This window comes from Bombus flavifrons, chromosome 3 (assembly GCF_040668555.2).
Source record: "Bombus flavifrons isolate JBK064 chromosome 3, iyBomFlav1_principal, whole genome shotgun sequence".
Taxonomy (NCBI): domain Eukaryota; kingdom Metazoa; phylum Arthropoda; class Insecta; order Hymenoptera; family Apidae; genus Bombus; species Bombus flavifrons.
The window spans coordinates 17,502,605-17,520,000 of NC_138444.1; the positions used below are offsets into that span (position 1 = coordinate 17,502,605).

Consider the following 17,396-nt stretch of genomic DNA (forward strand, 5'->3'; position numbering starts at 1 on the left):
GCTTTAATATCAAAACGTAATTTAAAAAATTTTTATATTTAATTACACGACGATTTTATTTAATCACATTGTAACAGAGGGATTAATAATCGATAACTACGTTAAAATAAAACACAAACACATTTTGCAATGCACATTTATCACGTCGTTTAGTTCTCGCAGAATAAGCGTTAAATCGATAACAATAAATTCGTACGATTATCGACAAACAACGACCAAATGTAAAGGATCGGAGACACATGCATAACAATCCAAATACACAGGATATTTCGTAAGCCGTACTCTGTCTCGTAATCTAATTTTGTACATTTTACGTAGCTTTGAATTTCGGAAAAGATATTCCCCAACCTTAGACAAAAAGGTCGTAAAACTCGAATTTCTGTCCCATAACGATCAAGATTGTTTATATGTATACCCTTCTCTTATTCTAATATCTGCAAAATTATAAACAAATGTTTACTGGCAAATTCATTTTTACGAGCCAGCAACGTCGATCGTTATCATCCTTTAAAGAGAGCGAACGCTTATCCACACTAACATCGATCACCGCACTTTCATCTGTGTCAGAACTTAGGAAGTGTCTACGTCTTTCCTTTTTGTTGTTATTGTTACAACCGAACGAGAAATGGGAATCCATTCAGATGCCTGAATCATACAATTTGCCTCCAACGACTATCTACTTCGTTGGACAAAAGAATTGTTCGCAAATTTTCTGTGCAATTTCCAAGGCACCTAATCATCGAAGCAGCATTTAGAATTCCTTGAAAGGCCTACCTAAGACCGTGCTGAATCGAACATGTGCGTCTTGTAACACAATTATCGTTTTCGTTAGAGAAAGCCGCTTGACTAAATTTACGAAATTTCATAAACTTATCTAAATCCATTAATCGAATTCTCGTAACTTATAGTACTTATGCGCTAAAGATTCGAATATTTACAAACCCTATCCTATCACAGGATTGTAAGATAAAAGATACGATCTGTTCAAAACGATTAACGGAGTTCGTCGATCAGCGAGAAGTCAAATCTCCGACGTTGCTTCTCGGAGTGCGGTTGTAGCTATGGAGGTGCAGAATGTGGAGGTTGGGGTCAGCAATTTGAAACACCGCAGTGTTTTTCGTCTGTGAAATACGACACGGATACCACATCTCCACCGACATTTATTAAACATTGACCCTAAAATATAACTTTCTCTTAGCTATATTCCACCAGTCGAACTTACTAAAGGTTAGAAAGATTATACGTACTTGGTTTTTGTGCGGACTGTGGAGGAGTACGCACTTAGTCATAAAAAATGCTACCATCGCATTACCACCCAAGGCCGTAATATGCGCGCGAACGATTGCCAAAACTTCCATCACAAAACTATGAGTAAATCCACTCAGACCACCATTCTGTAATAAGTAGAATATTATTCATTTTTGCCAATTTATTTCTTATATCCATTCATGTAAAAAAACAGTACTAACTTCTCTGATGGATGTGCTCTCACGAATGAAGAAGAAATTTAAATTTCCTAGATACCTTTCTATGCGGCCACCCGGTAGATAAGACAGAGGTGTTATATCTACACCGTACCTTCCCTTTAAAGGCACCTGTTCGTTTTAATTACAATTCATAATTAAGATCATCTTGATCATATGCTTCATAAGATAATTCTTTTCACATCGAAACACTTACATGTTTATGTTTACGTGTTGTAAAAATCTTGGATCGTAATGGCGAACGAGTCCGGGATTTCAGCGATGGCGCATGAACTAGGGTAGTTGAATTCATATTACTGCTAGATACATTATCCGACGAGACTTCCGTATGATCCACGTCAAGATTAAATATCATATCACTATCATCTAAATATATAATAAATTTTAATTAATAAATACTTCGAGTATAACAAGAATTTGTAAACAGCTTATGGTACCTACCTTGTCTTTTAACTTGGTCTTTACTTGCAGAATGACTTATCAGCTTTTTCTTAGATTTATTTATTTTTACAGGATCTCCTAATCCAAGGGCCATACCAATTACTGTGAATTGTATTTCATCTGGCTCGGGAAGCGCCAACTTAAATTGCATGTCACAGAGCGCACAGGGGATCATTCTTCTTAATTTGAAATATACAGACTGAAACGAAAGATCAATAATTCAATCTACGATTAAATTAATAATGATTTTATTACACGTAAATTAACGATTGAAAACTAAATACAACGGTACCTGAAGTAATTTAGCAAAATATTTAGAGGGCATTGATGCAAATTGTCCAGTGGGAATTTTCGTTCTCGAAATTTGAGTAAACATTTGCAAATTCCTCACGATTTCCAAATCGTCTAAACCAGGAATCGTTTGAGTATTTACTACATGGAAATCCTCCGGAGGCCTATCATCCATCAGCAACGATATTCTATCCATATCTTCGATGTCATCGACTTCTAGCACACAAGTATCTCTCGGACCTACGCTAAAATCTAAATCTGGGAGATCATCGTCCGATTCATCGGTATCAGAAGTTGTGACACGTCCATTTTCAACGTCCTATAACAAATACATAAGTTGATTATTGATTATTGTCAATTTCAAAAATGATCAATAAAACACCTACCCCAACAGATTTGAGCCGATAGAATTCTCTGTTCTGTTTGACTGTTTCGACTAAAGTTTTCTGAATTTCTGCTAATTGCTCCTCTTTATGCCAAGAATTTCCAGAGGCAATTTGTGGAACAGAGGGTGTGGGTAAGGCGGTTAAAAATATAGCCGTACCCACAGCCATACCAATGATTAGTCGTTCACCAACAGAGATCTGTAACTTCAAGCTAAATATCGAATTCATTCCTTTGACTTTTAATTTGTTTAAGAGTAAACTATGCAATTCGTATTCTAAAAATGGTAAGCAATCGGATATCTCCTTGGCATTTAATTCTCCTCTGAGATCTTTCTTGGTTTTACACGCGGTAGCTTGAATGATGCATCCTCGTCCGGTCATTAATACGTTTTCTGGTAACTCTATAGTAGTGAACATCACATCCGGTACTCTGGCACGTTTGCATATACCGCATTTTGAGACGTTTACACGAAACGGAACACTCGCTTCGTTGTACGGTAGATGACAGAGACTGCATTTACTTTGAAATTGGACATCTCTCTCGTGATCTCTACTCTCTGACATATGCCTTACTTTGCAGGTTTGCGTAGAATTTGGCACAGACGTATCCGTATCGCTTTTCTCTTCTTTTATAGGTGCAGATTTCTGTTGAGCTTTCTCGCGTTCTACTTCCGTGGCATTAACACCGGATCCAGATTGTGCTTTGCTAACAAAAACATTGTCTGCATCCTGACTTGAGCTATGAAGATTAATTACTGCTGCAGTTCCATATGCATTTAACACGCAGACATCATCGCTACAAGAAAAAGAGTAACAGTAAAAAGCGTAAAACAATGTCATCATAAACTACGTTTAAATGTCTTATCCTAGTTTTTACCAAATACTAGTTTCCTCTTTGTAACCAATCACTACGTTACACGCTAATGCTCTCGCATGCGATCGAACTTCCATTCTAACTTCTTTCCACCAGGCATCACGACTCTCGGGTTCTTCTAAGTTGCTGATCCTTTCGAGAAGTTTGACTGATCTTGAGCTTACAAGACCACCTGTCTCGAAGTACACGCTTTATGATTAAACTTTGCGACAAAGTCGTTAATAAACATAAATTAAGATATCTAAATAATGAAATGCTTACCGATATGCAAAATAAATCCTGGCGGGTACTGTTGCATCGTAATAAATGGGTATTCTAACATTTCAAATGCATCTTGATTCATGGTTCTTATCACAGCAGTTGACGTTTTCAGTAATCCAGTCGTTGATCTATCATTTGCTCCAAATGAGTTGCCTATAATGTACATTGCACTTTCTATTTTTGTTACAAAGAAATAAATTAATCTAAGAACAAAATATTTATTGAAACATGTATTGTAATTACATGTCATAAAGAAAGAATGTCTCATAAAGTGATTCCTTGTTCAGCAATGTAGATAATTCAGTAAGTAATAAGCAAAGAAGGAGATAAAGAAAATAATTTTTCAGGAAATGATACTCTTAATCATACATAAATTAAAAAAGAAATTACCTAGAACCATGTAGGATCATCATGAAATATGCTATTTTTGTTTCAGGAATTTCTTCTTTGCTGGCTATAACTCACTTTATGAGGCACCCTGTAATTTGAATTTTGACCCATAATAAATCACCTGCAGATCAATGGATTTCGTGAATAAAGTGCACTCGTAGCACTACATTGAAAACAACTCCAAATATGTATATTCACGAGTCATTCCAGATTGATCAAAAATGAATACGTTCTGCATTCTCTATCTTAACTTAAGTTAGATAGAGATGTAATTAGTGTATAATTAAGAAAGCTCACCTTTTGGAGTAATGCTCAAATCGGAATCACTGGATCTTCGATGCAACGGGGCAGTGGGTTGTGCCTTAGTCGTCGGTAATTGGCATACTTTTGAAACCATAGGAGGAACAGCCGGAAGTGGATAAGACGGACTTAGAGATGCCTCATCTTGTTGCCTATGATCGAGGGAAGGAGGGGACACACACGAGTTGTAAGTCATATTAGCAGTGTTAGTAATATTAGTTAATTCATCCTGATCTAATGCTTTTCTTATATTACAAATGCTATGACTCTCATGTACCGCATGATCTACAGATGTGAATGATGTCGAATGGTTAGTATCTTTTGGCTTTAGTTGATTCATTTCTATGGTGTTACTATCATTTTTAAACGAATCGCTGCTTTGTGTATCTAGAGTTAATTCTTTCGCAGCAATCTCGCACGTTTTCGGATCGACTGTAGATCTTTTGGTTATGAAGTTATCTTTCGAATAAAACGACTCAGTTGTTCTGCATAAATGTGATCGAATTAGCGTGTCGTAGATGATTACACTCTCGAGAGAGGAATTGTAGGACGAGGTGTCAGGTGTACGCAATGTTGGCATGGATTCGCCTAAAGGAAAATCTTTAGAGAACGAGGACACACGTGTAACTTTTGCCCGTTTGTGATTGTGGAGGTGTTTTTTCAGAAACTGATTATGCAAATTCTGATGTAAACTCCGAGGATTAATATTTCTGCATGCTCTATCTCGTCTTTTCCTTCTAAAGTGACCATCGTTGTTATTATGATGAAGCGGATGCACCATCATTTTCGTGTCAATTATTCTGATTAAATCTAACATACGACGTTGTCTATTCTTGTGAATTACATCAAAAGTTTCGTTGCACGAAGATTGTAATAAACTTTCGATGCTAGACGAAGTTTTCGACATAGTTTCTGGCGTTAGTTTATTGTCCAGATCTTTTCTTGAATTTGACTCTGCAGTAGAGAATTCATACTGTTGTAACGATGGAAGTGATCGTGTTAATAAAGTTAATTTTAATGCATCGCCCTCCTCTAATCTTTCAGTATGTTGCTTATCTTTAAAAGAGTCTTTCAAAGTGATTTCATCTACCTCATCGATCACAGAAGGAAATCTTTGAAAGAAATCTCTATCTATCCGCCTAGGTATTGCTATCTTATCCTTACTTTCAGTTTTATTTGCACTTTGCAACAGAGAATACGCCGGGATAGGTACTTCACAATCATCGGCATAAGATGATTCATTATCTTTCATATTGTCCACATCATTCAAAATATCTTCTGAAGTAGGTTCCCTTATTACAGAAATTTGATTATATTGTTTAGGTTCGTCACATTTTTCATAATCAGTAACAAGAGCAGTTAATTTTTTTGCTACATCAATAATTGAAGAATCCGATTTCGTTTCTTCTACAGAATTTTCTACAGGCGTACTCGTCGCGAGCGGAAGATTAAAGTCTTGTGAATTTTCACTACTTTGCTGGCTTTGTAAAACTTTCCCACCTTCCAGATTTTTATTAAACTCTGCTGCTGCTGTTTGCGGATAATCTTTCCTTATTTCCGAACTTGCAGCAAATTCGAAATTAAATGTCAATATTTGATTCATAGATAGGCATTTAACAAGTGGAGGGGATGTACTCTCTTCGTGAAGAGGACACGTATCGCTATCTGTTCCTTGTGACCTTACTTGCGTTGGTTTTCTTTTTAATGAAGGGAAAGTATCGGCTCTACGAAGTTTCCTAAACTGATCGATTACGTCCAATTCTTCGTCGGTTGAAAATTTTGAATCGTTTAAAATATTATAACTAGTACTATCAATTGATGATTCATTCGAAAAGCCGTTAGAGCTAGATGTGTTTTCTTCGAACGAAGAATCGTGTTCCCTCTTCATCTGCTCTTTCGGGGTTACGGTATAAATTTCGCTTTTAAAATCATCCTTATCTTTTCCTTTTTGGATAGCATGTTCATCGATATTCTCGCGTTCCTTCGTATTATCAGACAGAGAAAGGGCTGTTGATAATTCATGATCTTCCTTAACATGCTCCAAAGGAACACTATGTATAGACTTTATTAAAAGGGCGGCAACTCCTTCTTTACTGTCCTTAAGTGCTTTCCCTTTCTTTGAATATCGAATACTTCCAGCGGAAGACCTAGCTGAACTATTTAACCAAGAAGTACTAGATTTACTTTCTGTATCACTTGTACTAAACAGTCTCTTCAAATTTTTGCGGACGTCCAATATATTTTTGCTTTCACCTCTTTCATCTTCCAACGCTAGCATCATTCTTATGGACGCATCTTGAATAATGGATTCAGTTGAAGTTGGGTATGAAACTGGAGTTTTCTTTAAATTATTCGTGTCCGATGATTTCTCAATAGTTCTTACGTCGCGTAATTTACGGCAAGGACATTCAGTCTTTGTTATAATTCGCCGAGGACTTCTAGATATCTTTGAATGATGTGGAAAATCATCCTTTACACGTATGGTTTGTGTACTCGCAAAACGAGGATCAAGGATATGAGTGGAAGTAACGGAATATAACGGCATACTCTCATCGAGTCCTGTACGTTCCTTTTGTGCTTTGTGTTGTGAAAAGAATGCCCTATGTTGACACATGCAGGTGGATAGAAAGAAAAAGGCCTAATTAGTTCGTATATAAGAATTCTCAATATTTTTCATTCAATTAAAGATCACTAATCTTTTTTACTATCAATGATCAAAGTTGGATGCGCGTGTAGCGTACCTACTTATTTCCAGTCTATCGCAGTGCTCCGTTTTCTACACACACATCGTCCTGGTTTTAATGCACGCGCATCAGACCTCGATCTAGCTTCTACATACCGGGTGTCCTAAAAAAATTATATACTGATTAGAAGTTTTATAAAGTATTGCTGTAGCTTTTGTAGTCTATATTTTTACGCTAGCAAACGCATCAAAAAATGAAACGTTTCTCAAAATAAATAATAAATAGTACGTAAACGGAATATAGGGATAAAAAGATTATAAAATATTTATATCTTTTTATGTAAAAGTAACAATTCCAAAGAAATAGGACACCCAATGCGTAGAAGTTGAAATGAGATTGAATACGCTTGAAATATATGATACACTATGAATGTAAAATGGTTAAAACCTATTTGGTTCTATTGTATACAGACGCATCAAACTTTAAACCATATATTTGAAAATGAAATAAATACACATTATCAGTATCAAGTACTTGTTGACTAAATGTTAATGTTTATTTTTGAGTAATAAAAAGTTTAATTAATATTTTATCACCTACTAGAATTAACTAAAAAAATTAGTAACTTTTTAATTGAAAAATAATAGTTTGATTTCTTTTACATGCACTTAGTTACGAATAAGCGGTATAAAAATTCGTACTTGTACAAAAAATGTGCAGTAGGACAAACTTCACCTCTCAGATTAAATAATCAGCATTATAATTCACAACACAGAACACTTCAATATATTTTTAGTGTTACCAACATTGTTATATTAAAAGATACTTGGTAAAAAATTTAAGAGTGTAAGAATTAGGGCACGATTAACGCAGAACTGGTCTATAAAAGATTAAGCTAAATAAGATACAGTGAACAGTATTGTATATACTTACTCTTCTATATCGTCAGATGAAAAGTTCAAGGTATCCTGCAATTTCACAAGTGTAACAGCTGTACCTATCCCCCGTGCTACAATGCCAGATTCACCTTCCAGGTCAAAATTTTGTAAATACCTAATTATGACAAAATAGTGTGATAAAAACTTCTTCAATCGATATTTATGCATTGTGTCTGTAATTTACCCAATAACAGCATTTCCACCAAGGTCTAGAGCTTTCAAGCCAATTTTCCTTTGAACTTCCCCACTTAGTTTAAAAAATAATGTTTGCCTTGCCTCATTTGAGGCCCTGGGTGTTCTTATCTTATCAATCCATTTGTATTCAGGATCATCGCTAACAACTAATTCTTCTACAAAACCGTGTATACTTTGAGTATGATATCCGTGAGGTATATTTGGTGCTGAAAGAACATTATACTACATACCAAATTTAAAAGAAATAATTTCTAATGTTTGATAAATACTCTATATATTTACAATAAAAAAATTGTACTCCACAGGAAGATTGTCTGAATCTATTAAAATCAGAAAATAACTCTACTTTAACAATAATATTAACTTCGCCACGAATTCCATGCATTGTATCATAGACTGGTATCCATCCGGTCATAACAGAACCTAGAATAAAATCTTATTAAATTTGTTTGAATGTTCTACCGTTAAGAACAAATACACACCACTCTGAGAGCCAGCGTTGGTATTCATTGCAGCCTCTAATGTCCAGATATTTTTAACTGTGGGAGGAACACCAGGCAACAATAATGGATTTAAGTTTATATAAACTTTGCCTATTGCATCGTTTGCAGAATAGGTATCATGGTCCATTAATCGGATCTGCAATGGCTCATCCTGCAGTTCAGAATCATCAACTTCGAACCTGTACCATTCTGAATTCCATTGAGGATTGAGCGATTTTCTGCATACGTCTGTTTTAAACGTTATATTGCCAAATTTTAATTCGACGTATGCATCCGTCGTATCACCAGAACGATCCATTACTGGCAGATTGCGACCCGCCAATACTTTTACTTTTATCTTCCCTGGCATCCTGACGGATAACTACTTTAATAAAATCCTGCAATCAAAGTAATATAGTTTTCGCAATCATATAAAAGAAATTTGGCCAGTATGTCATCATTTTTTAGTAACGACACGTTTATTTGTATATGTAGTAACAGCGGAGGTTATGTTTTAAAGAGTTTTATTTCGAGGAATATGTTGATCGATATGAAAACTAATTTTATAATACGTTGTAATCACATTTCCAAGAACAATAATACTTACTTTCGTCAAAACAATTTATGAGTTTTAATACACGTTTTCGCAACAAATTCATTTGACGTGCAAATTATTATTTTTTACATTAGTACATAAAACTTCAGCTCAGCTAATATATATCAATGTTATATTAATCATTCTAACGTAAATTATTTAAAAGTCTATTAAGTAACGTTGAGCTGACGTTTGTTTATAGCCACATCTTTCAGGTAATGCATTACGTGCTTGTTATCTTCACAGAAAAACTCCTCAGACGCATTAACAAATTTATTTCACACATTCTATAATTTATACAAAATAATATATAAGTAATACTTTTACTTATAGAAACGAATAAGATATATAAATTTCCACGAATAGTACCAACTATTAATTTTATCGATTACTTTATTCTCGTTAATATTCAGCTTACCTATTATTTTACCAATAACGTTTGAAATCCGAATATTATGATTATGTGATAGAACATTATAATTGGAATTGGATAGCGTCCAAATTATTACTCTTTACAAAATTCGTATGGTTTATCGCGTTAAACGTGAAGTGCGATTTCAAATTTCTTCTATATCGTATACTTCTATTTTAGGTTAAAGGACATTGAGAAAATGATACGTGCATACTTCAGTTTCAAATTTATAACTTTATTGCCCGCTGAGCAATTTTAATCGGTTATAATGATCGTTTTTGTATGCAAGTAGATTAATGAAACTTATATTATTACGTTGATTCGTAGCGGTTCCCATTTGCCACGAGAAGTGAAAAAGGTTATTCGATAGTTGTTTGTTACCTTTCGATTGATACTTGATACCTACGTTGTACTATGTTCAATTTACCGAAGTATTAAATAAATGATACAATTACAAATTAAATACAATCTTAATCTTTTCTCTCTGATGTTATATTTATTGCTACCTTTATTTGGGATAACCTGAACATATGTCGAAACAATCTTACAGAATCGACTTTGCTATATTGAAAATTGTAGTCTACCGGTGCGTAGAAAATTCCTCATTGTTTGTTACTGCAATTTGGCAGCATTCGGTCCACTGATGCATGGAAATATATATGTATATCACCGATTCAGTCGATGTCAATCCTAAAATTCTGTATTCTAAATGCATCATCTACTATACCTGTGTATGTTTTTATGAATATAGTTATATCATTCATTGTACATACATATATTTTACGTGTTCATACGCAGTATTGGCGTTACGAGATCAATATGGCTTCTTCCGTAGCTGCTGCAGCTACTGTTCGTGCTGTCAAAGGTAGAAAAATACTTGCTACACGAGCTGCGCTTACATTAGTAAGTGAATAATTAACATACACATATAGAAATATGTGATAGTTCTAGACTATTGGTACAAGGTTCTAGTTAATATTGCTACGAACGTATGTATATTTTGAACACTGAAAGGTTAAGGTTCAGTTTTCAATCTATGTTGATATGTTGATGTATAATTCTTATTCTTAAAACTAATGTTATTACATATAATAACACATTGACTACTTATTTATCTTCATAGAAATTTCCATGATTTTAGCTGTTTATAATTTTCACAAAACAATAAAAGATATGTAGCAATAATTAGCTATTAATTTGTGGATAAACATTTCTTTTTGTAGCTATGAAATATCTTATAAGAACTTTGTATAGTGAATATTAAGTTATTCTCTATTATTCAGTATGTAAACATGTATAATTTGACTTTGTATTACTATTTATATCAAAAGTTAAATATAATTACACAATGTGTGACATAAATATAAGTACCAAAAAATATTTATAAATATTCTCAGACACTTGCACAGATATAAATCTAGAATATTTTAACCGATACCTTTATTAAAATTAATGATTTTATACATAAAAAATAATGAATTTATTAATTGTAATTGAATGATTAATATTGATATTTAATATAATATAACAAATATTATCTCAGTTTCTTCTTTAAGTTATATGAAACTGTATTAAATTTGTAGCATATTGTTGTAACATTTAATAAAATTCATCAAATGCAAGTAAAGCATTGTAAAAAAATAATAAATAATCTGTAAATAATAATGATTATATCCTTTTTATGAATTATGTTTTTATACACATATATCACACATTGTATAATTAATTTCAGCATATTATTCCATATAATAGAATATGTATTCATTTCTAAATTGTGAGAATTATAATCTTGTACCAATTTGTTTATTTATAAAAATATTTGCCATTTCCAAATAAGCAAAGATATTTTAGATTTTCATGTTATAATTATTTTATTTCAGACATCAAGTGCAGTAAAAAAAGTTAAGGAATTATTAAAAGACAAAAACGAATTTGTGAGTAGACAGTTTGACCTCTACCTTAATACCTTCTTATTTATTATAAAGTAACTAAAATACTGTGTTTATTTTAGAATAAATTAATTTTCATATATTGACCATCTCAATTTTAAAGATTTGAATATTATTACAACTAAATACTAATTAAGTTGATTTTGTTCCAAGAATAATTGTTGAATTATATATTGTACAAAATATTAATAATTGATGTAAAATATTTTGTAATATAAAACAGCTGACTTTTTAGAGCCAGATATTGCATAAAAACTACTTCCTATTTCAGATCGGTTTAAGGGTCAGTGTGAAACAACGAGGATGTAATGGCCTAAGTTACACTCTTGATTATGCCAAAGAAAAATGTAAACTCGATGAAGAGGTTGTTCAAGATGGAGTTCGCATTATGATCGACAAAAAGGCACAGTTGTCTCTGCTAGGTACTGAAATGGATTATGTGGAAACTAAATTAAGTTCCGAATTTGTTTTCAATAATCCAAATATCAAAGGGACTTGTGGATGCGGAGAAAGTTTCTCTGTTTAGTAAACTTAAAAAATCGTAGTTAATGCAGATTACTTAATTATCAAAAATTTTGGTAAAATGTGACTTTACAAAAAAAATAAGGTATAATATAATATAAACAAAATGTTTTACAAATCTCTATTGGTTCAGATGTATAGATTTATACATTACATTTGTTTTTGTATACTGTAAATTAGATTTGGCAATATTATATGGCTTGTAATCGCGGTAAATTCATTTCATTATCTTTTTTCTGTTTAAATAATAAATTTTGTTGATTATATGTATACGTATATAACTGTATACTATATGTATACATATATAATGAAAATTAATCGATTCCGATACAAAAACATCTTTCAACATTATTAACGTTTTCTTGTAAAATATTATTACATACATAAATCGTATTTGTTGATAAATTCAACGAATAGATAAAATATGTGAGTTATATGAATTATTGAATGTTTACAATGTTGTATATTTATTTTGCGACTTAGTGCTGTATATAGGATGCTTTATATGATATGTATACATTTATAGTAATTAATATCAAATAATATCCTGTCTGTTACAATGAGTCTCCTATAAAAATTTATATATCATTCTGCATCGTACGTGTGTACCTTTGTATTTCGACGATTATTAGGATTATATGCTATACGTATTTATTAACAATAAATATATGTGTATATAATTATACATGTATATATATGTGCGTGCATATATGTATATATATGTACAGCGAGATTTATAAAAGAATAAAATAATGCTCAAAGAGTATGACAGTGAAATCATAAAGCGTAATAAAGGCACTGTTCGTTCAAACTTTATGCGGTGATTTTGACGTTGACGTGTTTGATTCATTTTGATTGATTGAGGTGTACTAGCAAAGTAAACAATTGCAAGGCATTGATACATCATGTTAAAAACTGTAAATAGTTCAATTTTAACATAAAATATATTTTCACGTAATATTAACATATTGCGTATATTCGTCCGGTTTTACCGATAATAAAAAAAGTAATTGTTTTGAAGTATTACATTCATTATAAAAAGAAGTCTCTATTAGGATTTGGATCAACCTCTTTCGGATCGGCAAAACGATACCGTGTGCCTTTTTTCTTTATATTGCATATTTTGTCAACTATTTTTATTTTTGTCAATTATATTATTGCATTATATAAAAAGATACAAAAGAAATTTATCTACAGTGCCGAATGTAAATATTAGCCTATCTATTTGTCATATTTTGTCAATATCAGTGTCACTCGTGTAAGACATAAAGGCTTTTCATTGAAAACGTAATCTTATTCGTTATTGTTACTGAACATTGTCTTATATATGTTTTCTGTTCCTCAATTTCATCAATTTCATTGTTTGAATACGATAAATTTGCGCGCGCTCGTATATACGAAAATCGAGCGCTCCTATTGGCACAATATATTCCGAAGTCAAATCGAGCGTGACTATTGGTGCAGAATATTGTCAAATAAAATTGAGCGTTTCTATTGGGGTTCCTATTGGAGCGTTCCTATTGCACGTCAAATGGAGCTTTCCTATTGGTCCGAAATATTGGGAAGTCGTAGTTTCGTGAAGGATCGTGTCGTGAGGTGTCATTGTAGTCTTGAAAGTCGTGGAGCGAAAATTCGTCTCGTCGACCGTTACCTTGTCATTATTAGTACTTTGATTTCGACTTTATCAACATTTCTACATTTCTATCTGCTTCATTTAAATAGTACGTTCGTATTTAATCACTTATTAATCATAATCTTAGTAAAATTAAGAAATTTTCTTTTATTTTCATCATTGACTGTGTACTTGACAAGTTACAATCGTCGATAGCTCATATTATCGGTCTTTGAGGTATAATTTGGGTTATATTATTACTTTATTTCACTGTAATTGGTTTCATTATTGTAAATTATACATTTATTCTTGACTGTATTTCTGATGGTTAAAATGATCGAAAATTCATATTACCGGCCTTAAGGCAGACTGTGGATTTTATTATTCCTTTATCTTATGACCATTGATTTTATAACAATATCTACCAGGTATGTAAATATGAAACCGGAATTTTTGTATAGAACATACACGTTTATTGTATGAAAATGATTAAATGATTAAAAATATCGAGCCATTTTCATACATTTTCGTAAGAAGCGAAGTGCTGGTCAGAAAGTGCGTGTCCCATCGATGCGAATAAATAGTAATCGGACGGAGCCAAGTCTGGCGAGTAAGCCGCGTGCGAAAGTATTTCCCAACTGAACGCTTCGATCGTTTCCTTGACCGGTTTTGCTGTATGCGATGGTGCATTATCACGAAACAAAATTACTTTGTTATGGCTTTTTTGATATTCTGGTCGTTTTTCACGCAAAGCTTGATTCAAATCGATCATTTGTCGTCGGTAGCGCTCAGTATTAACGGTTTCGCCAGGTTTTAACAGCTCGGTGGTCTTTTTCGGTGGTCTTCCACGTTCTTCGTTCCTCGCGTCAGAATTGCCACTTCTGAATTTTTTAAACCACTCAAAGCACTGTGATTTACCAAAAACATGCTCACCGTAAGCTTCGACAAGCATTCGATGCGATTCTGCAGCAATTTTCTTCAAATGGTAACAGAAAATCAATGCTGTCCGCAAATCGTAGTTTCCAGGCACAAAATTTGATATGTTCAACGCTATTACAAACTATGCTGTTGTATGAAACTTGTATTGTTCCGAGTCGAAAATGTTTGTGAGATGTCAACAAAGACTTTTGGCATCAATGACGCAGTTTAGTGATAACTACATTATCACCTAGGGCCATCTATAGGCAAATTCCGGTTTCATATTTACACACCTGGTAAGCGACTGACGATGCGTTAGCGTATCGTGCACGATGTACTTTCCGCATGGTGTGTGTGGTTAGGCTGTGGAATTGCGTCGTTTTAGTATTTATTCTATTTGCTACAAATTTAAATTATAAAAAATAAATCCACATAAGTATCATTTCAATCACAACCTGCAAAAACAAAGTTTTACTATCGAATACAGCGAATTATAGATATTAGTATTATTAATTTTCTTGTTAAATTATAATAAATGATACCAAATTTCGTACCATCTATAATTTCTCTGAGAAATAGATACACTCTTTGAATTATGAATATTTTTAATTAAAACTAAGGTTTACTTTTATTGTGTTTTACGCAATGGTCGCTAGCCTTCGTCAGTCGATTTCAGGAAAATGGTACGTAACATTAGAGTGTGCATGTTGTATGCCAAACTCGGGTGTCGGAGGCGTCCCGGGACGTTCTCTCTAGCGTAGGTCCTTGCGCCCGAGTCTTATGCGTGAGAATCGTGGAGTGAATATGTTGGTGTGCATGTTTTGTCATTTTTTAAATATAGGGCTAGGTAGGATAGGTAGCATATTTTCTGGTGTGTCTGTTAATTATAAGTAGGTACGGCCGGGCAGGTTGACACAGTCTCTGGTTTGGTAGGCGCGTTTTCGCGTGTTCAACCAGTTTCAGGAAATTTCATTCGAAAAATCGACGGTGAAGCTGAGCACGAATGGAACATGCCATCGTCTCTGGCTTTGCCTATCGATTTTTTTAATTTCGCGGTCGCGATCGCGAGTGGGTTTCGACACGAACGTTTACGTATTGCTCGAGCATGCACATGCGAACGGACAGCGATCTGTATGATCGTTATTCATCCATGTGTACTTGGATCAGCTTTCGCGATTTACATTTTTATTTCACCTTTGTAAGTTATTTTTTGGTTTGCGATTTAGAAAGTCTCGAGCCTAGATGCAAGTTTCAGCGGGCATCGCGCCCGAAGAAAAGAAGAGGCTACGAGCCAAAGAGGCCCGACAAATTGTCATAGATGAGGGCAACTACTAATGGCTTTCCATGTTCTGGATCATCCAGAGAATGGAAAGTCATTCTCGTTACTACTTTGTTACTGTGCTCGGCTATAGTATTTGTAGTAGTATTAGTTGTGATTTGTTTGTTAGCCAACGTACATGTCGACCCATCGTCATGTTGGGCTAATCGCGGTCTTTGAAATTAGCGTTGCGAGTCTAAATTTCGTGTTATCTATTAGAGTTGCGAAAAAGTACTGATTTCGGTTTGGATTAGCGTTACGATGGAAAGATGATCGCGTTTGCTTTAGCGTTGCGAATTATAAGATGTCGCGATTGTTCTTAGTATTTTCTATCGTGAATTATTAGAATTTGTCAAAAAGTAGAATTTGAATTTGTCGCGTTTTCTTTTATTTAAAGGCGAATTAAAATGACACGTTAGTTTTGAATTGATTTCGTAGAGTTGCGATTTGTTACTATCGCGTATAGTTGAAATATTTTTTTTTCGTCTATAGATAGTAACTTTATATTAAAATCATTTTAAGATGTAGCGTTGCGTTGATCAATTGTCGCGTTCTTATACGTAGTGTTGCGTCTATGAAATGCCCAAATTTCTTCCACTGGGATTGAGACATATAATTACTAATTGTATCATATAATATGATATAATTATGAATTATATAGCAAATAATATGAGTTAATTGGCTGCTATCTCGATTATGTTTTTTGTACTATTTCTAACTCTGCTTTGTGTCATCGTACAAAATTATAGTTATAGTACAAAATTATATTATAACAATTAATTTCTTTTTCTTAGGTAACTTACAATTAATTTCATTATTGCGCGATTTTGTCATTCTTATATTTGTCTATCTCGAATAAAAAAATAGATACGAACTTTTCCATAGAACCGTACAGTTAGATAGGTTCTTGTAGCGTGGAACTCGATAGATTCTTGTCTATGCTAGTGTGCAACCAAACAGGATAGATCCCTAATTTTATGGGTTCTTGTATATGCTAAAATCAATTAAATTCAGCACTTGGTTGCATGGTGCAGCACTAGTCCGGGAGCAACCAGCTCTATAAGCGTGAGCACTCTTATTTCCTTTCTGGTGATGTGAACGAGTGTGTGCGGTTTATTGTGGCGTAGTTCAACAGTTCAACTCCGTTTTCGTTTCAACAAACAAAGACTTCTAATGCCTTAAGGAAAAGTGTTCTATACAGTTGAAACAAGAAATAACATATATTTATATGTCGGAGATGAAAGGACATCGGAGCCTTCCCTTTGGAACTTCGGGAAAATCCCTTAACACCGTAATCTAGATTCCATTATAGGTGTAATTAAACAATTGTCGTTATTCGATCCG

The 17,396-nt window shown here is 33.5% G+C and overlaps 3 protein-coding genes across 5 annotated transcripts in view; 2 read left to right on the forward strand and 1 right to left on the reverse strand.

The window, feature by feature from the left end:
- Positions 1–20: 20 nt before the first annotated feature.
- LOC138178068 (C2 domain-containing protein 5) lies at positions 21–10,460 on the reverse strand. 3 transcript variants are annotated; one of them, XM_069109507.1, is made up of 15 exons: positions 9,740–10,460; positions 8,727–9,124; positions 8,527–8,667; positions 8,234–8,450; positions 8,045–8,164; positions 4,425–7,027; positions 3,738–3,890; positions 3,480–3,648; positions 2,603–3,398; positions 2,218–2,535; positions 1,926–2,124; positions 1,681–1,850; positions 1,470–1,595; positions 1,248–1,394; positions 21–1,176 (listed from the first exon to the last, which is right to left on the reverse strand). In XM_069109507.1, exons 2-15 carry the CDS (start codon positions 9,094–9,096, stop codon positions 1,090–1,092), a joined length of 5,616 nt encoding a protein of 1,871 aa, XP_068965608.1. In that variant the 5' UTR covers positions 9,097–9,124; positions 9,740–10,460; the 3' UTR covers positions 21–1,089. The 3 variants fall into 3 exon arrangements, with proteins under 3 accessions (XP_068965608.1, XP_068965607.1, XP_068965609.1); XM_069109506.1 differs by lacking the exon at positions 9,740–10,460 and adding an exon at positions 9,334–9,463; XM_069109508.1 differs by lacking the exons at positions 8,045–8,164; positions 8,234–8,450; positions 8,527–8,667; positions 8,727–9,124; positions 9,740–10,460 and adding an exon at positions 7,169–7,274.
- Positions 10,461–10,537: 77 nt separating this feature from the next.
- On the forward strand, positions 10,538–12,887 carry MagR (Iron-sulfur cluster assembly 1 homolog MagR). Its single transcript, XM_069109562.1, has 3 exons — positions 10,538–10,636; positions 11,614–11,667; positions 11,954–12,887. The coding sequence occupies exons 1-3, from the start codon at positions 10,553–10,555 to the stop codon at positions 12,206–12,208; spliced, it is 393 nt and encodes a 130-aa protein (XP_068965663.1). The 5' UTR covers positions 10,538–10,552; the 3' UTR covers positions 12,209–12,887.
- A 3,900-nt stretch (positions 12,888–16,787) lies between these two features.
- LOC138178050 (BRCA1-associated RING domain protein 1) overlaps positions 16,788–17,396 on the forward strand; it is a 5,866-nt gene continuing 5,257 nt past the window's right edge. The window contains exon 1 of the mRNA XM_069109458.1: positions 16,788–17,117. The gene's annotated coding sequence lies outside the window, so the exon portion shown is untranslated. The remainder of the gene's footprint in view (positions 17,118–17,396) is intronic.